Source organism: Tachysurus vachellii, chromosome 7 (genome assembly GCF_030014155.1).
Source record: "Tachysurus vachellii isolate PV-2020 chromosome 7, HZAU_Pvac_v1, whole genome shotgun sequence".
Lineage (NCBI taxonomy): Eukaryota > Metazoa > Chordata > Actinopteri > Siluriformes > Bagridae > Tachysurus > Tachysurus vachellii.
In genome coordinates, this window is record NC_083466.1 from 12,060,009 (window position 1) to 12,083,769 (window position 23,761).

Below are 23,761 nucleotides of genomic sequence, written 5' to 3' on the forward strand. Positions count from 1 at the left end.
AATGTCCCAGGCAGCAAACAGCTATCCAATCCAATTATCTGCATTAATCTGTTAATATATTTCCCCCCTTTGGTTTTTCACTGCAGTTTAATTGGCTGCGACTCCAATAACCATGGAGTTATTAGATAAACTGAGTAAGTTGTGTGTGTGTGTGAGTGTGAGAGAGAGACAGAAAATTACTGTTTAGTGTAGCTAATTTCTCCTGTTTAAAGCTTTAATTGCTCTTTACTTAAGAGAGTCTACCTGTTGAGTAAAAAACATTGCAACATCCTGGAGTTGTGTGCAGCGGTGTCGCTCAGAGTGGACTCTCCATGTGCAATAACCGTGAAGGTCTTCAGATGTTTTATAATCGCTCAGTAAATGCCTTTCATACATTTTTATTGTGTGACATTTAGAATTGTTGATAAGATTGTGTTTAGTGCCTGTAATTAAGTGTCGTGTATAAATATTATTGTCAGGTGTCCGCTCTCGTTTTACACACTACAAATATAATCAAGGACTGGATATTAAACAGTGGGTGTGTATTTATTTATATATATATATATATATATATATATATATATATATATATATATATATATATATATATATATACGTATATTACACATCTCCCAACGTCAGGATTTGAACTCATTTGTGCCACATTTTACAAGTTGTTTTCATCTCCACATTGAATTGTTTCAATCTCCAAGCATATTGTGGAACTTACCAAAACTGCAGCAAAATGATATATTGTGATGTTTAAATATATTATAAAGCTGTTTTAAGTATTGTGAAGTATTTATTTTTATATAAATTTTATTTTTTAAATTTATATATATATATATATATAAATATATATATATATATATATATATATTTTTTTGCCATATTGTCCAACTGTAACTGTGTGATGAAATGACTCTGTAATTTGCTGTCTGAGCACGAGGCAGCAAATCTGACTATACATTAAGTGAAAGGAATCGTCTTCATTTGTTCCAAGTTAGCTCAGGATTCTTCGCCGTTATCTGTAAAGAGCCGACACGCCTGCAGCTTCTCATTCCAGCCGAACAGGAGCCACCTACTAGTCATTTAAGTACCAAGGTCACTCCATTAAAGTAGAATGAGGTGTGGTGGCTACTTGATTGCAATCAAATGGGCATTTGTGGATAAGATTGTGCCCTCAGTCAAGCCCACAGTGATTAACTTTCTTTTCTTTCTTTTTTTTTTTTTTTTTTTTTTTTTAAATTTCTCCAGCTGTCCCGTTTCCTCCCAGCCACAGGCTGACCGTGAAAGAGGTGTTTGACAGCGACGGAAAGCCCAAAGTCGATGTTCTCAAGGCTCATCTGACCAAAGAGGGTCGCGTGGACGAGAGCGTGGCCCTGCGCCTCATCGGCGACGGAGCTGCCATCCTGCGCTCTGAGAAGAACCTGCTGGACATCGAGGCCCCGGTTACAGGTCAGTGTTTCTTTCTCGACACTTTCTTTTACTTGAAAACATTTGGTAAAAGCAGAAATGTCCAAGTCTTTCTGTCTCACACTTCTCTAACAGCGCGAGGCTCAGCCGTGTTAACAGGGGAAGTGTTGTCAGAACGGGTTGCATGTGATACTCCACTTTTTTACCACTATCTTCTTTTCAGATTGCTTTGACAGCTCTGACACTGGCCCGAATTTGCCCCTTGCTTTAGTGTGTTTGACACACATTGCTTCTAAACTAGAAAAAGAGCAAACGTGTACTGTTGGATTTGTCTTTGCTTTTTGCTGAACCTATTTTTTTTGGCCAATGAATTTCCTAGGCACGTTACCAGAGACTACTCCATCTTTCTCTGTTTTTTCTTTCTCCTCTGCCTTCTTTGTTATTAGTCGACTTCATTAGTCTTTGGGTTGTAGCTCTTTGATGACTCTATTAACACAGAGCAGGAGGACGAGCCCTGTGCAGCGCTGCTTGTTATTGTGTTTGGGTGTGTACTCTATCGGCCGCATGTAACATAAACACCTTGTCTGTTTCTCATTACACTCAGCCTCAGGCTTTGAGATTTAATCTGCATTACTCGTTTTTTCATTCTCTTTATATTCTCCGTTTGCTCTTTCAACAGGTATTTTTCAATCCCGACTTGTGTTTGGTGTACTGTCTTAAATTAGTTTTCTTTGCAATTCATCCCCCTTCTCCTCTCCCTCCCTCTCTCCCTCTGTCTCTTTCTCTCCCTCTCTCTCCCTCTCTCTCTCTCTCTCCCTCTCTCCCTCTCTCCCTCTCTCCCTCTCTCCCTCTGTCTCCCTCTCTCCCTCTCTCTCCCTCTCTCCCTCTCTCCCTCTGTCTCCCTCTCTCCCTCTGTCTCTTTCTCTCCCTCTCTCTCCCTCTCTCTCTCCCTCGCCCTCTCCCTCTCTAAATGTTTTCTGCTGAATTCCAGCCCACAGTGTCGTCGTTCCTCCCACTCACTTCTAAGAGCCAATGAAACTCAACTTCAGGTTGTTTACAGAACGACGGACAGCATCACTTGGAATTTTTTTAACACATAAGCTGGAACGAATGTGTTTAAGACGATGTCGATCTGGTGCGTGCGTGTGTATGTGTGTGTCAGAACACCTTCTGTCTGTTAATGGTGTGTAATAGTGAGGCTCTTTGCTTGACCTTAAACCTCAAAGATTTCTGTCATGGTTATGATATTATTGTTATTAAAAAAAAAAATAAAGCAACTGAGGAAGAAAGAATTCTTATACAGTGATACAAAATAAGCTGTTTGTGTTTATACTAGACTCTTACAAAATAACAAGAACAATTATGTTTGTGTGTATCCGTGCACGCATGTGTGTATGTGTGTGTGGACAAGGACACAAGGCTAACTGCCCATTTTCAGGCCAGTTTCCATTCTGTAGTGAGTAACACGTCCACAGACGCCACTTCACTCTGTCTTCATCGTCGGGGCCAAAATTAACGGCCGCTTGTAAAAGACAGGACCGTGGTTTTGTAAAGACGAAATCTTTTTTTTTCGTTTTTATTCCCACGTCACGGACCCTTTTGTAAACAAGAATTCTATCAAGTTAATATACTGAGCAAATAGAACAAGCAGCAAAACATTTCTCAACACTTGTCACCAGAGTGATTTAAGAGCTTTTGCTCTGCTTTTGTAAATTTACTGAGGCAAATGAGTAAAAATGCAATGGGCTCGTACCCACGGTATCGATGTAAGAAGATGAAATCTCCATCTTTTATTTATTTTGATTTTTTTTTCAGTAATTTTAATAATCCTGCCTACAAATAGCTCATCTACATTTACTGTAGCCAGTTTTGGCGAATTTTTGAACGGCCGTTTAAAGTAAATGTTTTTTTTATTATTTGTTTTTTTATTTTTTTATTTTTGTTTCCACTTCAATTTGAAACGAAGCTTTTTTAAAAATAAACAAACAAACAAACAAACAAACCTGCTGTGGTTGTGTCTCCCACCATAGCGTCCCTCACCTACAGTGTCGCTCAGTACAGTGTACTCAGTGTTTGTGTGCATCAGGGATGATTGGTACACATATGTTGCATCAAAGCGGTGTAACAGTCAGCCTCTGTGCGAATCAGTCCACTAAAATCCAGCCTCCACACCCAAACCTTGTGTCTTTGTGCTTTTTTCTTATTCTGTTTACTTTATAGATTTGTGGTTGCATCTATTCTAGCAGCTCAGGGGAAATTACTTTAAAAAATGAATATTCATGATAATTTGATGCTACTATCAAACACTATTTTTTTCTTCTTGTACTTGGATTGGTGTCAGACTTCTTAAGTGATTTACATTTCTACTAAATGTGAGTTTTCAGTGTCTGGACTGTATGAGGGCATGTTTATAGTGTATGCTGCATCATGTTTGTGTGTTAAGCTCTGGGCTGCTGGTGTTCTTGGAGCCACTGTGTGTGTGTGTGTGTGTGTGTTTGTGTGAGACAGAGGTGAGAACAGCCCTCATCTGCACACATGCCTTCATCAGGACATGCAGAAGTACACTGTGTGTCTGAAACAGAGCCATTAATCACTCCCACCTAGCTAATCCCCATCCTGTTGGTACACACACACATGCGCACACAGACATGCACTCCTACTTATATTTTTTTCACGCTCTCCCTCTGTATCACACACTAGTATAAGCATACCTTTCTTCTCACTTAACGCTTGCCAAAGGGTTTACTGTGCCAGTGAGTGGGAAGTGGGTTGATACCACAGAAGTGTTTGGTACACACACGGAGGCACGCACACACACAGAGGCACGCACACACACACACACGCCATTAACAGCTAATAATTACGCTATTGTGTGTGTGTACATGCACTACAGGCCAAAGTATGCAAGCAAGCAACTTCTAAATATTCATTCATTTATAAATAATTAATATAACAAACAGCATGGGTTTACTGCTGTCTAATTTAACCAATTAGGTTTTTCCTCTTTTTTTATCTAACACATCTATCACTATCTATGTCTATCTATCTAAATATCTGTCTCCATGTATTGGTTGGTCTGCCTTCCTGTCTCTCTGTCTGCCTTCCTGTCTCTCTCTCTGTCTGCCAGTCTCTCTGTCTACCTGTCTCTCTGCCTGTCGCTCTGTCTGCCTGCCTCTCTGTCTGCCTGCCTGTCTCTCTGTTTGCCTTCCTCTCTCTCTGTCTGTCTGCCTGTCTCTCTGTCTGCCTTCCTGTCTCTCTGTCTGTCTGCCTGTCTCTCTGCCTGTCTCTCTGACTGCCTGTCTCGTCTATCTGTCTGCCAGTCTCTCTGACTGCCTGTCTCTCTGTCTGTCTGCCTCTCTGTCTGTCTGCTTGTCTCTCTGTCTATCTGCTTGTCTCTCTGTCTGCCTGCCTGTCTCTCTGTCTGCTTGTCTCTCTGTCTGTCTGCTTGTCTCTTTGTCTGCCTGCCTGTCTCTCTGTCTGCCTGCCTGTCTCTCTGTCTGCCTGCCTGTCTGCCTGCCTGTCTCTCTCTGTCTGTCTGTCTGCCTGCCTGTCTCTCTGTCTGCCTGCCTGTCTCTCTGTCTGCCTGCCTGTCTGCCTGCCTGTCTCTCTCTGTCTGTCTGCCTGCCTCTCTGTCTGCTTGTCTCTCTGTCTGCCTGCCTGTCTCTCTGTCTGCCTGCCTGTCTCTCTGTCTGCCTGCCTGTCTCTCTGTCTGCCTGCCTGTCTGCCTGCCTGCCTCTCTGTCTGCTTGTCTCTCTCTGTCTGCCTGCCTCTCTGCCTGCCTGTCTCTCTGTCTGCCTGCCTGTCTGCCTGCCTGCCTCTCTGTCTGCTTGTCTCTCTCTGTCTGCCTGCCTCTCTGTCTGCTTGTCTCTCTGTCTGCCTGCCTGCCTCTCTGTCTGCTTGTCTCTCTGTCTGTCTTTAAATACAGTCTTTGGTGATATCAGTCCCGTTATATAATTTATTCCTAATGTGTATGATTTATGGAGCCTCGCTCTCGGGAGCATGTGAATGTGAGTATCAGTAAAATTGATTAAAACAGTGACAGACGGGTGACACATTCAAGGAAAATCCATCACAGGCTGCCAGAACAGCTTAACTGAGCTTTGGAATAGATCTTGTATGTCTCTGGAACAGTAATGTGAGTGATGAACACCACACTTCTGAAAGTCTCCAAAACACCCTCAAAACACCTCATACTTCAAACCAGTCTTTTAGCTGACGGAGTTGGAGCGCCGTCTGAACTCCACTCCCAAACTTTCACAGGTGTTCAGTTAGTGTCTACAGACTGCCCAGTTTACTGTGCACAGAATCTGCAATCAGAGCTTACAGCAACACTGTGGCCACTTTATTAGACACACCTGCCCTGGACCTCCACCTACCAGCCCTTTAATAATATTGCACCTCCTGCAAACCTCCTCACTTTGTAGATAGACAGATACTCACAGTCACACTTCATCACCCACTCTCTATCCTGTACGTCAGTATTTCCAGATCATCATAGGACTAACCAGATGCTGTTTCCATGCTCTAAAAGACACACTAGCTCACCTTGTCCTGATCATGTGTAGAGCTGGGAGTGGTACTGTTGGCTTTTTGTTATTGTTTGCTTTCTTTATTCAGTCCCCTCCAGGTCTTCCTTCTATTTCCTACAGAAAGTCTCAGCCTCACCCAATCCTGTACCTACCAGTGCTGTTTTCACATGAGCTGAGCTGCTTCTGTTTTATAAAATTGCAGCCAATTTATCATTCAACCCAGTTTGATTCTGACCAGGATAAAGCAGGTGGTGATGGATTCATGAAGGCAGTAAAGCTTCAGCGACTTTTTTTCTCGAGTATTGTGTTTGATGCTTTTCGTCCAGCATTCAGCACACCTACACACAGCTGCTCAGTGCTGGTCCTCTGTCAGTCCTCTCGTCGTTCTTCCTGTATGCATCCACAGCTGTTTCGGGCTCTCTTTTCTTTCACGATTGAACAAATACTAAAAAACACTAACACTATATCGAACTAGATTTTTCCAAACTTTTTTTTTTTTTCATGAAAATCCAGCATGTGAGCTACTTGCAACTTAGCATGCACTTTCGCGAAAATGCAATCACTGTAACTACAAAGCAACTTTCTTCTGCTAATGCATGCACTAGCACATATGTAGTAGCACATACTCGCTACAACACACTCTAGACAGTCAGCTTTTGCTCATATCCCGGGCTGTGTAGCAGTCCTGTGGTTAGAACAGAAGGCCTCGCATCCACTAAGTGACTCAGCAGTAATCAGTGCCAAGCTTCTCCTCCATCTTTTGCTAATTGGCTGAATAGACAGTTCAACTCGGAGGCTGCGGCTGTTCTTCCAAGCACGACTCAATTGCCTTAATTGTTTTATCTGGAAAGTCCTAGTTCCTGTAATGTCATTAAACAGAAAGGCAGCCTCATCAGACGGGCCTTATACAGCAGGGACTAAACTAAACTGCACTGTTAAATGATGTCTACAATAATTAATGATGTGTCTCCAGTGGAAATGGCATGACTGGAAGTTTGTGTTAATGTTGGCTGTGAGGAAGACCCAGAGCCACTTCTTGTCTGGTTCTGTCTGTTACATCTACAAGCACAGTTACACTTATATGCTCAGAGCTGTGAAGGACTGAGGATTAGGAGCCATTGTCTTGAGAGCGTGTGTGATTTTTGACTGTTAAATATTCACACTGTTTGTTAACCGGCAAGTTTGGTAAACAGGTGTAGTCCCTCATGTGTACTCGCTAGTATTAGATCACCTGCAAAGAAGCAGAATTCTTGTTCATTTACTCCTGAAAAACCTGATGGCTGTCACTTGAGAGGAAGCAATTTGCTCAGACGTTTAGTGAAACGGTTCTTTTGCTCTGAATGTACACCACATTCAGAGCAAAAGAACCGTTTCACTAAATGATCGACCAATAGGAACATGTTATACAGAGCAGGCTTAATGCCAAAACCACAGATTCGCTGTGAACTAGACCTGACTCGACTTGATGGGTTTGTTGTTATTATGTCACTGATACTATTCATAGTCAAAACATTACGGTGCAAAATAAACACAAAAATGTCTGTGTGTGTCTGTGTGTCTGTGTGTGTGTGTGTTTTTGTTCATGAGTTTGTAGACTTGGGGGAAATCTTTTCTTAGATGCATCAGATGATTTGCCGTTGATTAGAAAAAATATTAATTTCCGTTTGTGACATAATCAGTAAGATATACTACATGATCTGGTTGTTGCATTCCTGTTTTGATTTAATGTGTTTGAATATTAATTCATATTTAACCTGAAGGTGTGGAATTAGCTTCATTCTACATTTCTAAAGGCTTCCAGTTCACTATACATGCCCATTACATAGGGTACAGCCTGAGGGGATGTGACCTTACAGGGCACATTTACATTACATTACAGGGCAGTATTTACAGCATCTTAGTTAAAAGTTTGAAGTCGGCTGCACATCATACATGGAGCGTGATGGACTTCGAGCTTGATATTGCTGACACTACTGTTGTAATTGTGTCAAAGTAGAAAGCGGATGTTTTACGCATCACAAATGCGTGTGACACACACACACACATCCCAGTGTGCTTCCAATATAGGCACTCTCAGAATAATGTTGTGACTGGAACTAACTGCTGTCTGATACATGAATCATACGCACATTTGGGAGAAATTTGTTCAGACTAGTGGAAATGCATTAAGGCCAGTGTTTTACTGATTGATGAATATATCACGCTTTAAAAACAGCAGGTGGTTCATTAAAAAAATAAAAAGAGAGAAAGAAAACAAACAAAAAGCAAATGCAATAAAAATATCAAATGGGGATACTTAAAAGATAAACTGATTTCTAATTACATCAGGCTCCACTGTGAAAACCTCGAAATGGGCAATTCCAGGGTTTAAACGTGTGTGTGTCTGAGAGTGTGTGTGCGCATCTGAGAGAGTGTGTGTGTGCGCTTCTGAGAGAGAGTGTGTGTGCGCATCTGAGAGAGTGTGTGTGTGCGCTTCTGAGAGAGTGTGTGTGTGCGCGTCTGAGAGTGTGTGTGTGTGCGCGTCTGAGAGTGTGTGTGTGTGTGTGCGCACGGCTGAGTGTGTGTGTGTGTGTGTGTGTGTGTGCATGCGTGCGTCTGAATGTGTGTGTGTGTGCGTCTGAGTTGGCACTGTGTAGGCTTGTGAGTGGAGTTGTGTAATGTACATCGCCTACACAGTGGCCTGCTGATGGAGGTGCAGTCGCAGAGATCACTCCAGCACTCACTCTACACTGTGTGCTCCTACTCACTCACTTAATCAAGAACCCGATCGTGACTGCCTCTCTCTCTCTCTCCCTCTATTACCCCCTCCCACCCCTCTCCCAGCATTTGTGCCTGTGTGTGCGTGTGTGTGTGTTTGAGGGAGGGAGAATGTTGTCCTTGAAAGTGGCTTTTTTGTTTGATTGCATCCTGTTTCTGTCGTGTGTGTTTCCGCTCTATGACAAGTTACAATTCTACCACTAATTTCCTTCTGTATCTTTGATGGTGAGGAGTTGGAGTCGAAATTGAAAGGCTGCATTTGTATTAGGGCCGAGCAACATCAATATTCAAAATGTTCAAGATGTCATTGAACTATAATATAGTTAACTGAAATATAGACCTACCTACCGACACTTTTTTTTTTTTTTTTTTAAACTGTTACTGCAAACCAAAATATTTTTAAGGATGGACTTACCTGTTGGACTACTGATCAGAAGGTTGTGTGTTTGAGTTCCAGCATCTCCAGGCTGGCACAGCTGGGCCCCTGAGCAAAGCCTTTAAGCCTCAATTGCTCAGTTAATAGCAAAAATAGATAAGGACATCTACCAAATGCTAAAAATGTAAGTGCTTTCTAGAGTACATATGTGGTGGGGTTTTTTGTTTGTTTTTTGACTAAGCAGCAGCACACACTCTCTCTTTACATTCATTACAACGTGTTATACAGCAGAAATGTCCAAAACTGATCCTGCAGACTTCATATCGTCAGAATATTAGAAGGAGACATTCTCGGTTAGTCCCAGAGCTGATTTTTTTTGTTAATGACTAATAACACACACTTCATGAGAAGACACTAGAAGGCAAATAGAAATTGAAAAAAAATGGGGCTTCAGATTTTTTGCATACAAAATACTCTAGACAGCTACATACATGCCATATGGTACTGCACACCCGTTAAATCATTTTTGGCAACAAGTCACTCATCAGTTCTCCCTCCCACTGAAGCAGCCCATCCATGTTTCTGCTCGAAGACATTAGCAACAAGCATCTCTAAGAAAAGCATCACTGAGTGCGCAGCTCACTGCACTGACCGTCACCAAGAATACTATCCTGGGCAAGAAGTAATAAAGAATACTGTCGATCACACGCAGGAGAATAATCAAATATATCTCACTAGGGAGCCAAAAAATATCGCAATCAAAAAGAAAATGCTCAATTTATTTTTGCCTGGACAGAACTCATCATTTCCTTACACCAGCGAGCCACCAATCACACGCAATCATAGCAAGATTGGATCTCTGTAAACACCCCCACAACCACCCACCCACCCCAACACACATTCCTGTCAGCTTCAGGCAGTCTGGCCAGTCCTATCTGAGCTCTTATCATCAAGGCATTATTCCTGCTGGCTGTCTGGCACCAACAACCATACCAACAACCATAAAGTGAATGAAATCATGTTTTGTCCTTGTTCTGATGTCTGATATGAGCATTAACTGAGCTGCTTGAATGTTACAGGTGTTCCTATTAAATTGTCCAGCTTTAGTCTATTTGATGCTGTGAACACATGGCTTTATCTGTATTGTGAGCGAGTATTACACGCGAAGATATGACCCAAGTCTCGCACATTTTGCATGGAGGTTAAGGAGATGTAAAAGCTCAGCATCGGGTATGAGACAGCACTCAGAGCTGAGAGATCTGTATATAAAATGAACAGGATATCAGTGCATCTTCATCAGTTCAGCAGAGTCGAGTGCTTGTTCATCCGTGTTGCGTGTAACAGCTCTTAAACGCTGACACTTTCACTGTCTGTACACAGTACTGCCCTTTTCACAGTGTAACATTGCTCCCCGCTGGAGCTGCTCCACACACACACACACGCGCACACACACACAAACGCTCCATGTTGGGTTTGTGTCCTCATCCGATGCACAGTGTTGTCTGTCAGATCATTTCCAGTTCAGAACACATATATACACACACATATATACACACACACACACATGCGCACGCATGCCAACAGCCTCAATCTGTCTTTGTTCAACTAATACTGGTCCAGAAAAAAACTACGACAAACCACTGTGTTTGCTCTCTCAAGCTTTACTCGCAACAGGAAAGCAGTGTATGATATCATTTCATTGTCGCTAATCCTATATTTATTAAATGTGCTACACCAAAGCCGTAAAACCCCTGTGGGGATGGAGTTGCTCTGCAGTGAATGAGGAGCTCATCACGGGGCTGTTTCCATGCCAATAAGGGAGGTTTCCATAGTGATAGTAGCTGCTAGTGTAATTGCAGGTGACCACACTAGTGTTGTACTGGAACATTCATCTAATAAGGCCAGAAATCTCTCTATAACTGCGCTCTGTTTTTCGGGATGGACGTAATGTTGACAGTGATGTGAAAGATATGTGACATTCAGCCTCTTATTTGAGTTGCCAGTGTGGCAGACAGAAACTCCTGCATGATACCAGTAATGAAGCTTGTTAGTCTGAAAACACACATTGGAAATTAATACAGACTGTAAAACAGTCCTTGACTACACTAACAACTACACACACACACACACACACACACACAGACACACACACACACTAGTTGTGCACAAATGTTTAGGTTCTCAAAATAACTTTATGAAGTATATTACTGCTACACTTTTGAAGTAAGCTGTGTTTGTGTCCGCGCGTGTGCGAGAGAGTGCATGCCTATGTGTGTGTGTGAGAGAGAGAGAGAGAGAGAGAGAGAGAGAGAGCATGCATGTGTATGTGTGAGAGAGAGAGAGAGAGAGAGAGAGAGAGTGCATGCATGTGTACGTGTGTGAGTGCAGACATGTGTGTTTTTTCCAGAGACTTGAAGCTCAGCTTAATTGCTTCCCACTGCAGCTCGTCTAACAGATACTAATTGGACAGTTCCAGAAGACATTTTGACTCCAGTGTTTTGCGTGTCACACTGAAACACGTGCAGATAAATACATTTACCAGTTTCTAAAGGGTTTCCAAACAAGTTTCTATCCAAATAAGAGAAGTTGTTATTCCAAGTGGCAGCAGTCATCCTCATCTTCTATCCTTTTTCTTAATTACAGCTTCTGCTAAACTGTTGCTATGTTTCTTGTTGTTGATGTTTTTTTTTGTTTTTTTTTCGAGTGTACCTGAAGTTAACTCCTATCAACAATCCTGCAAGTTCAGAAACTGAGAAGACAAAGGAAAAGGGATGAATATGAAAACGGAGAGCATGAAATTAGACCCAGGCGCTCAGAAAGTGAAGAATGGAACTAATCAGTAGATAATGAGCTGCTGTGTTAAATCCGAAGTGGTAAAGGAGGAAAGGTGCTTATCTAGCTGTTAATCTCTCTATTAAAAGTATGTTTAACTTAAGATGAATGCTTCAACTGAAAAATCACACTTCGTTTCTCTTCATGTGGCGCAGTGTACTTCTGACACCCACATCTTTTGTTCAGAGCCGTCCCTTTGTCTGTGATTGGTCTGAATGCTGCCCGGTTGTTTGTATCACTCAGGAGAGTGAGAGGCTGATTTCAGATTTCTTTCTGTGTTCGCAAGCAGAATACATTCAAAGGACGACTCATACAAATCATACAGCCTCCTTCATCGTCTCTTATGCCGTGTTTCAAAACAAGCAGGTTAAAGTCAAGATTTCTTTCACTTTTCTGTCACATTTTTGTCTATTTAACTACCACCACCTCCTTTGTTCTTTATCTGTGTGGTAGATGACAGGGTTGCCAGATATGTACTATATTTTGTCTTTAACTTTAACATGAGGATGTTATTGTTGGAAGTGTGGTGTTGATTTTTTTTTTTTTTTTTTCTTTCTTTTTTTGAAGAATATATTTCTGTCTTTTAAGGCCTCCATGCTGTAAGAAAATAAAACGATAAGGTGAAAGATCTTAAGGAAGAAGACGTTTATTCCAGCGTAGCAGTGACAAAATACATGAAGAACTTTGGGTTCATCATAGTCAAGATGAATGCAGGACAAATCCTGCTCAAACATTTTTACCATTTTTTTCCTTTGCAGTCTAAACGAGGTTTTGCTTTAAATATAAATTGAGTATAAAGACAGAGAATCTACCAAATGGTTGAGGTCATGCACTGTCGTCTATCCGGATGTCTTTAAATGTTAATCATGGTCATGTACACCTTGGATTGGTATTGTTACAGGTGCTGTCACCCAAATGGTCTCGTGATACTATTGTTTAAATGATTTAACATGGTCACGTATATCCTTCGTTTAGTGACGGTCCTTGATGTCCTGCTGCTACTCCTATATTAACAATTGATCAAGGTTATTCATTTCGAGTTTTAAACGTATCGCCTTATGGTATTTAAGTGTTTTTGGGAATGGGCTGTTTCTGATGTGTATCTTGGAGTGGAATCTGTGCATACAATCTGTAATTTCTTACAATACTGACAAAAAAACATAAGAATATAAAGAAACATTTATTATGATTTTAGAATCAAAAGTATGTGGACACACGACCATCACACCTATAGGTGATTGTTCCTCAAACTGTTGCCACAAAGCTCTCTTTTTGTGAGCTCTGTTATGACGTGATTTCTCTGGGTTGGAGTGGAAGAAGTCGAGAGTCCTGGCTTCAAGCCCATTGTGAACACCTTTCAGGATGAACTGGTACATTGACTTGCAACCCAGGTCTCTTTATTAGATATCAGTTTCTGAGCCCACTCGCATGTCTGATTAAACAAATCCCACACTCCAGATTCTAGTGGAAAGCCTTCTTAGAAGAGTGGCGGTTATGCTATCAGCAAAGCAGGGACACCGTCCCCTTTCTGATTTTTGCAGAAAGCACATATGGATGTGAACGGTCAAGTTCACATACCTTCGAATCTGTAACATATTGTGTGCTGTTATACGAAAATAATATTTTATTTGTATAGAATTTTTAACAGCGGACATTGTGCTAAAGCAGCTTTACAGGACTGTAAAAATTCTACATATAATGTACAAAGTTGAATTTGTCAAGCCAGAAGCAACAGTGGCAAGGAAATAGTCCCTGAGACGATATGAAGAAGAAACCTTGAGAGGAACTTGTCTTCATCCGGTTGACACCAGAGAGTGTGATTAAATACTTATCCTTTTTACAGCCGTGTATATAAGTGAAATTGTGTAACCAGGAGCTGTGTGTAATCAGTGCCTAGTGTGATTATGGCCCAGTGTGAAGCCCAGTGTGTCTGTAGTTTAATGCTGTGGAACTTCTGTGAAACAGGTTAGTTATAGAGTTAGCAGCTATAACAGTCCTTCCCTCTCTGAAGACTGTTATTAAGAAAGAAATGAAGCTTATCATGTTACTAGGAAACCTCTATTCTGAAGATTTTCCCATATAGTCTTAGTTTTTCTGAAAGGAAAGGAATCCGCAGTGTTTGGATCCTGCGATGAATTAAAACAAACACATTAATATAAACCTGTGATTGGCTTTAGAGCTCTCGAGTTGTGCTATTATGAAATATTATTCAGTAGCTTTTGACCAATTAGAACGGTGTAGAAGTGCAGCGCTATAAAATCTTACACTTTGCTGATGTGTAGGAGCGTCTCAATGCTTAAACACTGCTAATAAATCGTGACTTAATAAGTTTGAGCAAATAGCAGTTGAACAGCGGAAGCTCTATTTATAGAACTCATTCTGCCTCTATGAAATATTAAATAACTGGCATATAACTAATCCGGTGTCCAGTCTGACACGCAAACAATGCGGCGTAGACGTTAGCGCCGATGGATTCAGCAGAGACGGACGAGGCTGCGTTATTAGAGCCCCAATGCCGCTGACTCGAGCCGAGCCAATTTATTGCACGCACATTTGCCATGAAAGCTGAAAATATTGATAGGATGCTATGTGAGTGGAAAGACCATTGGCTAAATAGCATTTGCATTTCAAATGAACCTAGTAACCAAGCTTGCAGAGCAGAGTAACTACGGAAATTTGCATCTTATGAGAACAGTGTCACTCATGTGCTGCAATGTAGGATGTGTTCACTTTTCCGAGCATGTTGTCCTTGCTCATTTTTTCTTTTGGTTGCTGGTGTTTAAAGTAACATTTAAAAAAACTGAGCCGCAGCATTTGTTTTTAAGGGTCACAATGTTCACAATTAATTCACAATGTTATATAGATAATACATATTTGTACACAACAGATGTTGGAAATGGATACCAGGAGTTTGCATAAGACATACTTACAAAGGAGGAAATATTTGCTTTCAGTTTGTGTAATCATTTGGATGTTTGCTGTGAATTTTTAATGATCATTATCCAGAATTCAGGCTCAGCTTTAAAGGACTTGTTTTCATGCTAAGGCTTTTCAGAGAATAATAATGAGAAAAAAATGAGCAAACTGGCCAAAAATGGGAGTGAATAGATTTTTAATTTTTAAAACGTATTATTCTTATGCAATCTTAATGCTAAGCGGGATCAAGCAGCATCTGGAGATAGACAAATGAATGAATGTTCTCATGCAAGTGTGTTTACAAAAAAAATTAAATTCATTTTGTTCAGATATCATTCATTATCCAGATCACATCAACTAGGTGCATGAATAAACAAAACCTTAAGAAGTATTTTTCTAAGTCTTCGATCAGGGGTCTCCAAACTTTTTCCTCTTGAGAGCTACTTTGACAAACTGAAAGTAACAAAGAGCTACTTGTATTTTATTATTAGCAACAATGATTTACATCGATTATTAACCTAAACTAAACCAGCTGAATAAGCTATTTCTGGGTAAATTTTAAAAACAATATCTCAATATCGACCAGTTATATTTTGCAATAAATCATTTTATATGTACATAAGTAGCATGTTAATTGTTGTTTGCTGTCTAGGCATCAGATTTGGTACAACACCAGAAAGGGGCGAGAAGTGAGTCTCGAGCTACTGAGAGCGATGCATTGAAGACCCCTCTCATAGACAAACTGCGACACAATTATGGGCCAGTTGACTTGGCCGTCTGTTAAATGCCACTGTACTGCCTCTCTTGGCCTTAAATCTAGACATTACATAGGAATATGTGAGAATAAGCGATCCAAGTTAACAGTCTCCTGGCGCTTAATGCATATTGGTGTTATAATTATGCACCTTTTGACCATTTCATAACACACTGTTTCAATTGAAAATAAAGGTCTAGAAGCTGAACTCCATGTTGATCTGTTCAGACAGTGTATTTACTCAGTTTATTATAGCACAAAACATCTGACTGCATATTTACACTGTCACTATATAAGTGCATCGCCATAGCCATCACTCAACGGGATGCTGGATGAAAGTGAGTCTTTGCTCAGTGCGTATTGTTTAATGCACAAAGGCACATTTCAGCCAGCAGCACTGATGCATGTTTTATTCATTAAACATGAGGCCAGGTGACACTCTTTATATGAAAAAGCCCCAGGCACCATTGTTTGGTCATAAGATGGAGGAAAAGCTTTCAGTCACTGTGCTACTTCAAAGCCCCGATATCAGTTTTGCATGGAAATATGCACACTAGTGTGAACTCGTGTGTCATGCATAGATCAAGAGGGTTTTCTTGTTTTTCATTAGAGTTGTGATATAAACAGAGATTAGATGTGGTGCATTGGTGCGGTGTTTTGTTTTTTTTCTGAACTTTTTCTCTGTCATTCTTTTCCAGTATGTGGAGACATCCACGGGCAGTTCTTTGACTTGATGAAGCTGTTTGAAGTGGGAGGATCACCAGCCAGCACACGCTACCTTTTCCTCGGAGATTATGTGGACAGAGGATATTTCAGTATTGAAGTATGTTTCATGTTGGTTTTATAACCAGTTTTATAGTATGAGATCAATGCTGTCCTAACACAATGAACACTTACATGAAGATTTGTTCTTTAAGCCTTGTGTTCTGTTTGGGTCCAATGAACCTTTTTCAATTTGTCAAATTTGTCCAAATTCATTTTAATTAGTTTTTATTCACTGTGAAACTAAAAAAAAAAACAACTCTACTGAGCAAATGTTATGTTCGAGAATAAACTAGATTACCCAGATTGGTGAAATATTAATGGACACAATCTGCTTTTTATTAAAATGAAAAAAACAAACAAACAAAGAAACAAACAAATAAATAAAAGCTGAATTCACTCTGTTAAATAATTTGCACCTGGTTTACAAACACCTGCCAAAAGAACATCCCCATGTAAAAGCACAAGTGCTTCTGTGTATCTTTACTGTTCCAACAAAAAAACAACAGATATATTCAAGGTTGGTCAAATATTTTTCATATCAGCTACCCAAAGTCAGTGTGACCCATGAACACTCTATCCATTGATAAGTAACAAGCGGAACACAAAGGTTATGAGTTAGATTACAGTCAGTTTATCTACTTTCACACATAGCAGCTTTTCATTTCTACCATTTCTTTAGTCCTTTATGCTGTCCTTTTTTCATTTATCAAGGATGTGCTTACTTAAATGTTTAAGTTTTCATGTGACTTTCAAGAAAACTGTTCACATTATCGCCTTGAGATCATAAGTTTTTATCCTGTCACACACCATGAGCTACAGTTTGAATAGTTAAAAGAGGGCTACTGATTTATACAGTTATTATAGTGCTACTGATTTTTACAGTTACTATAGAGCTGCAGATTCATACAGTTACTATAGAGCTGCAGATATATATAGTTACTATAGAGCTGCAGATTTATAGTTACTATAGAGCTGCAGTTGTTTATAGTTACTATAGAGCTGCAGTTGTTTATAGTTACTATAGAGCTGCAGATATATATAGTTACTATAGAGCTGCAGTTGTTTATAGTTACTATAGAGCTGCAGATTTATAGTTACTATAGAGCTGCAGTTGTTTATAGTTACTATAGAGCTGCAGTTGTTTATAGTTACTATAGAGCTGCAGATATATATAGTTACTATAGAGCTGCAGATTTATAGTTACTATAGAGCTGCAGTTGTTTATAGTTACTATAGAGCTGCAGATATATATAGTTAATATTGAGCTGCAGATTCATAGTTACTATAGAGCTGCAGATGTATATAGTTACTATAGAGTTGCAGGTGTATATAGTTACTATAGAGCTGCAGATTTATAGTTACTATAGTGCTGCAGATGTTTATAGTTACTATAGAGCTGCGGATTTACAGTTACTATAGAGCTGCAGATTCATACAGTTACTATAGAGCTGCAGTTGTTTATAGTTACTATAGAGCTGCAGATGTATATAGTTAATATTGAGCTGCAGATTCATACAGTTACTATAGAGCTGCAGATGTATATAGTTAATATTGAGCTGCAGATGTATGTAGTTAATATTGAGCTGCAGATTCATACAGTTACTATAGAGCTGCAGATGTATATAGTTACTATATAGTTGCAGATTCATACAGTTACTATAGAGCTGCAGATTTATAGTTACTATAGAGCAGCAGATGTTTATAGTTACTATAGAGCTGCAGTTGTTTATAGTTACTATAGAGCTGCAGATTTATCGTTACTATAGTGCTGCAGATTCATACAGTTACTATAGAGCTGCAGGTGTATATAGTTACTATAGAGCGGCAGATGTAGTTACTATAGAGCTGCAGATGTTTATAGTTACTATAGAGCTGCAGATTCATACAGTTATTTTGATTTAAGGATTCTTTTTATTCAGTGAAATAAAGTTGTTTATGGTATATCTGAACATTTGTCATTACTACATTGCTACAAATGTTTGTCTTTGTGTTTATATTCCTTTTCAGTGTGTGCTGTACTTATGGGCCTTAAAAATTCTTTACCCCAAAACACTGTTTTTGCTGCGTGGGAACCACGAATGTAGACATTTAACAGAGTATTTCACCTTTAAGCAGGAATGTAAGTATAGTAAACAGCCTTATTACCTTATTGTGTTTTTACTTCATCAGCTATTGAGCATGATGTTAACTGCTATGTGGAAAATTAAAAACAAACAGGCACTAATATGCACACACTGCAGTAACTTTCTTCTAAGGAAAGTCTAAAGTGAGAAATTAAAGTGTTTCCTGTTCAGCCCATGAGGTCATATATGCGACCTGCCTCTTTTGATGGTTTGACTTCAGATGAATTGCATTTGGATTAAAAAAAAAGAAAAACAGTTTTTCCAGTTTTTTGAAAGCGATTGACTTCTTGGCCATTTTTTCTATCCCTCATAGGTAAAATTAAGTATTCAGAGCGAGTGTATGACGCATGTATGGATGCCTTTGACTGCCTTCCGCTGGCTGCGCTCATGAATCAGCAGTTCCTGTGTGTTCATGGAGGCCTGTCCCCTGAAATAACAAACCTTGACGACATCAGAAAAGTATGTATGCCACACTGAAGCCATCAACTTCCCACTCTTCCAGCAGCTTTAAAGAATGTTGCTTCAAAGTGTGAAATGTATAGTGTTTAAAAAAAAAATGTAAGTAGCAAATTCATACCTAATGTAGCACTTTGAACATAACTATACTTAAGTGAAAAGCGAATATTTAGAGACAGTCTTTCAGAAGGTTATGTGATTCAGACACAGGTATTAGTCTGTAAAATACACACTTAATCACTTGATATTGGTGAATTACTTAATTTCAGTGAACTCCAACCCTCTTATTTGAAAGCAGGCTGTTTTCAATACCAAGATCAGCATAATGGTTTACATTACTAACCTGAGATTGTTTGCATCATCGAATTGCTGCTTAATCATGTGACAGCTTTGAATATTTACACTGACCAGCTATAAAATTAAAACCACCTGCCAAATATTGTGTAGGTCCAATTACAGCTCTGACCCATTGAGGCATGGACAAGGTCTCTGAAGGTGTGCTATGGTATCTGGCACCAAGAGGGTAACAGCAGATCCTTTAAGTCCTGTAAGTTGTGAAGTGCGGTCTCCTTGGATCAGATATGTTTGCGCAGCACATCCCACAGATGGTCGATCAGATTTAGATCTGGAGAATTTGGAGGCGAAGTCAACATCTGGGATTTTTGTCATGTCCCTCAAATCATTCCTGAACATTTTTGCAGTGTGGCAGATACCATTATACTGCTGAAAGAGACCTACAGTCTACAGTTGAGCAGTCTATGTGAGCTGACAAATACCCATGACTGACTAGCTTTGATCAACATATAAGAAAGAGAAAGGGCATCTTTGTTAAATTAAATTAGATTTTATTTACAGCATTTACTTATAAAACAGCAATCTCAAAAAATAGGGATGGTTGATATTGGGAATCAGTTCAATACGGTGTGCATTTACTTCAGAAGATGATCTGAAAGCATGCAAAACTGTCAAAACAAAAGCCAAGTGTACTTTGCCGCACATAGCGTTCTGCAAACTGTGCTTTGCAAAGCTATCAGGAAGAAGAACTGTAGCATCTCCCTACAGCACACGTAATATGATAAAACATACATTTTTAAACAGTAGCTTTAAACGAGAGCGTAAGGACCTGAGCGAGCAGAGCAGTTTCAGCCTGATTAAAAATGAGCACACATGAATTGTGTGCACACAATGGTATTCATGAGCATGGAGAGGAATTGTCGCACGTGTGAGCAAGAGAGAGAGCGATAGAGGGTGGGTTACTTCAGTTCTAACAAGACAGACACATAAGCTTCAACCAGGTTTACTGCTGTGAATCCTTCATCACAGCTTTTACCAGAACTGAGAACATATCCATGTGATGACGGTTTGTCTGGAAAGTCTCTTATTATTCATTTTCATGTTTTTCAACATCGAATAAATTGAACCCATTTTTAATTAAACAGTGCCAGGTCTGCAATATTACAGCCTACAATGTCTTTTTCCTCCTCTCCTTCCTGTTATATGATGCACACAGAGCAAGTACCAGATTTATGACTCTTAATAATCCTACAGTTCTCTCAACTTTAATAAAAATGAGTGGAATCTAAAAATTGTACTCTTCTAACCTCTAACTGAATGCAACCATTTATTTAGCTTATTAACATGCTTAAATACCAGACTCGGGACTTTGACTGGTATTTAAGAACATTACTTTTGAGTATGTGGTTAGAAAAAGTGTTAATGTTTCACTTGGTTTTTCATCGTGATGTCCTCAAATCCAAGACATCTGTAAACTGAGCAATGTGTTCACCATCTCCAGTTAGACAGATTCAAGGAGCCTCCTGCTTACGGACCAATGTGTGACCTGCTGTGGTCTGATCCGCTGGAGGACTTCGGCAATGAGAAGACCCAAGAACACTTCACACACAACACAGTGCGAGGCTGTTCTTACTTCTACAGGTAGTACTAAGCACAAAACCACATTATTGACAAATATTGACATTTAATATCAAATTTGGACGTTTACCTTCATCAATTCACATGACCTACACATTCCTACACCACAATCTTGAAGCAAAGCAGCAGTTTCTTTTTTTTTCTATCTCCCAACAATATACCATCTGAACCCGCTAGATAGCTCTAGATTAGAACACCAGGAGCTTATAACAGCAATAAAACTGTGGCAGAAATTGTGAAAAGTGGGAGGTATTACACACTGCCTGAGTTCAGCTGATGCAGTAGGATCCACACAAGCTGTTTTTATATATAGTATGTTTAGGATAGACCTCTGAGCCTGGGTATGTGTTTATTATATAGCATTGAGTTCTTGTTGTGCAGGTATGTTAAAAATTTCTCCTCATTTTTAAATTTGCACAACAGGAATGAATCTTTGAATCACATTCATTTTTTTACTGGTAGGCCATCATTCTGGCAGCTATGACATTATGTATGATTTATGCTGTTTTGGCTTTGACTAGAAAATGTCATAGGCCTGCTTGTTAGAAAATCGAATCAGACTGGCATTGTTAGATTGGTTTTCAGAAAACCCTGCCTGAAGGACACATGAACCTTACCAAAGACAATTTACCGTTTGATAAAGTATGCAACGGATAGTATGTGACGTTGTGGTGCAAGCTTTTAAAGATGTATTTAAATCCCTTTGTAAAACCAGAACAGCACATGAGGGCATCAGGAAAATCCATTAATACAGCTGAATCCTCAGACGAGTGGAGTATAGCAGAAAAGTACTGCAATTAAATTAGTAGTCCTAAGCAGCTCCTGCATTTGCATCTCTCTCTCTCGCTCTCTCTCTCTCTCTCTCTCTCTCTCTCTCTCTCTCTCTCTCTCTCTCTCTCATCACTCACACACACACACACTCTCACACACACACACACTCACACACACTATTTTCGTCCCCCAGCAGTAGGGTGTAATTGAAAGCATACTGCATAGCTGTAGCTTTACGAGTCCGCACCAGTGCATTAGGTCTGTTCTGCCTCTTTTCAACACTTCCAGGCACAAACATCCTGTCTCATCCCACCACGAGTCCTCGTAGCATTTACACACATGGCCTGCTGTGTAATTGCTCACTATTCAAATTTTCACCTGACATGTAGCACAGCAAAGTTGGCTGTTTATCTGGTCTGTAAAATCTGGTCTGTTACCATTTTTTAAGATATTCTTAACATATTAATTCATGAAGTGTTATAGAAGTAAAAATAGAATTAATTTTTATAATGTTAGTATCTTTACTTTTGTGGAAGGTTAATGACTAATGCTCAAATACCATAAATGAATAAGGAATGAAGCACAACAGGGTGTGCTGTTATAGAAAGCAAAACTCATTGCACCATGAGCCTCGGCTTTAAGTTAGAAATAATACGAAAAATACAGTAGCTCTCGTAATACCATGAACGCTATGTCATGATAATTGCACTGATCCAAGTTCAAAAATAAATAATATTTAATAACCTAAAGCTAGCTATTTATCCATATAACCACTAATGGCACAGTGTAAATTTGCTATTTGTAAATCAACTATGTAAATCTACTAATTTAGATATATAATATTTAAAATTTTAATGTAATTTTTAAAATAAATGTTTAATTTAATTGTATGTATTCATTTATTTATTTTTTCTTATTATTAAATATATTTATTTATTTTTTTCTCAATCTCTCTTCAGTTTCTATACTTCTGTAAAGCTGATTTGAGGCAAAGGGAATTGTTAAAAGTGCTATATTGAATTAATATTAATATTGAAAAGTGAATATTCGACAGCTCTACAGTAAACCTGTATTTAATGTTGTATTCACTACTTTTTTAGCATATTTTGCAGTAAATTGGATTCCTTGAGGGCAATATAAATATGAAGTTCATTTAGGTTTTGTTATTTGTCCAACAGGCAACTAAAAAAAAAAGATGTCATTTGTACTGTTATATAAAACAGTCTTGTTTTGCTAACAATAAGAACTGACCTCCAATCCTGTGATGAATGTTGGAAACATGGTTAAAAGGATATTTCTAGGATTTACTGAGTAGAATAACGTGTTCTTGGAGATATCTGGTCACTGGGCTGCCTTTATATATGGTAGCTTAGTGGTTAAGGTTTAGACTACTGATCAGAAGGTTGTGACTTCAAATCCCAGGACCACCAAGCTGTTACTCCTGGGCCCCTGAGCGAGGCTCCTAACCCTCAATCGCTCAGCTGGATGAATTAAAAAAAAACTGAAGGCGCTCGGGAAAAGGGCATCTGCCAAAGTCCATAAAAATATTAACTAGTTTTTCTCTTTTTAATGAATATAAGAAAATTTATGTAAGCCTCAGCAAATTTGTTTTTTGTTTTTGCTCAGGTTCAGTATTTTTCTTTAATGAGTTTAGATTCCACCAAACCAGTGTTAATCCATTTTCATGGCCTCCAGTTATTTGGCCTGGTACAGCCAGGCACCTCATTCCCTCAACAGCAACTTTTCAGAGTGCATTTGTGCAGGCACCGAGCTCTGTTTGTGTAAGATGTTGTTTTAGTTCTGTCAACTCATTCAGTGGTTGCAGACTGCCACAGGGCAGATTCATCACCAAAGCCAGTTGTAAACACAGGAAAGTTCCAGCATGCCCTTTTCTAGTTGGACGATGGCTATGGCATGGAAAAGTCCAAAAACTCACATCTAGCCTTTCAGGAAGGATGAAAGTGTTTGCTTTGGCTTTCAGTCTCCAGCATTGATCTTGAGAGTTTTGAGGTTTCGTGTTGCTTTCCAAAACAAATACATACTGTTTTAATGCAAAGTTTCCTTCCTTGATGGTCACTACGAGAGAGTTGAGTATGTACTGTGCTAAATTGCTACAATATTTTGTATTCACTGATGTTCCTGTTGCGTTTTTTTT

General features: G+C 39.5%; 1 protein-coding gene across 1 annotated transcript in view; it reads left to right on the top strand.

The window, feature by feature from the left end:
• LOC132848538 (protein phosphatase 3 catalytic subunit alpha) overlaps nucleotides 1-23,761 on the top strand; it is an 81,526-nt gene that overhangs the window by 39,689 nt on the left and 18,076 nt on the right. Inside the window, exons 2-6 of the mRNA XM_060874338.1 lie at nucleotides 1,237-1,437; nucleotides 16,258-16,382; nucleotides 18,332-18,443; nucleotides 18,761-18,906; nucleotides 20,699-20,838. Of these exons, the coding sequence (XP_060730321.1) occupies nucleotides 1,237-1,437; nucleotides 16,258-16,382; nucleotides 18,332-18,443; nucleotides 18,761-18,906; nucleotides 20,699-20,838 (724 nt within the window). The remainder of the gene's footprint in view (nucleotides 1-1,236; nucleotides 1,438-16,257; nucleotides 16,383-18,331; nucleotides 18,444-18,760; nucleotides 18,907-20,698; nucleotides 20,839-23,761) is intronic.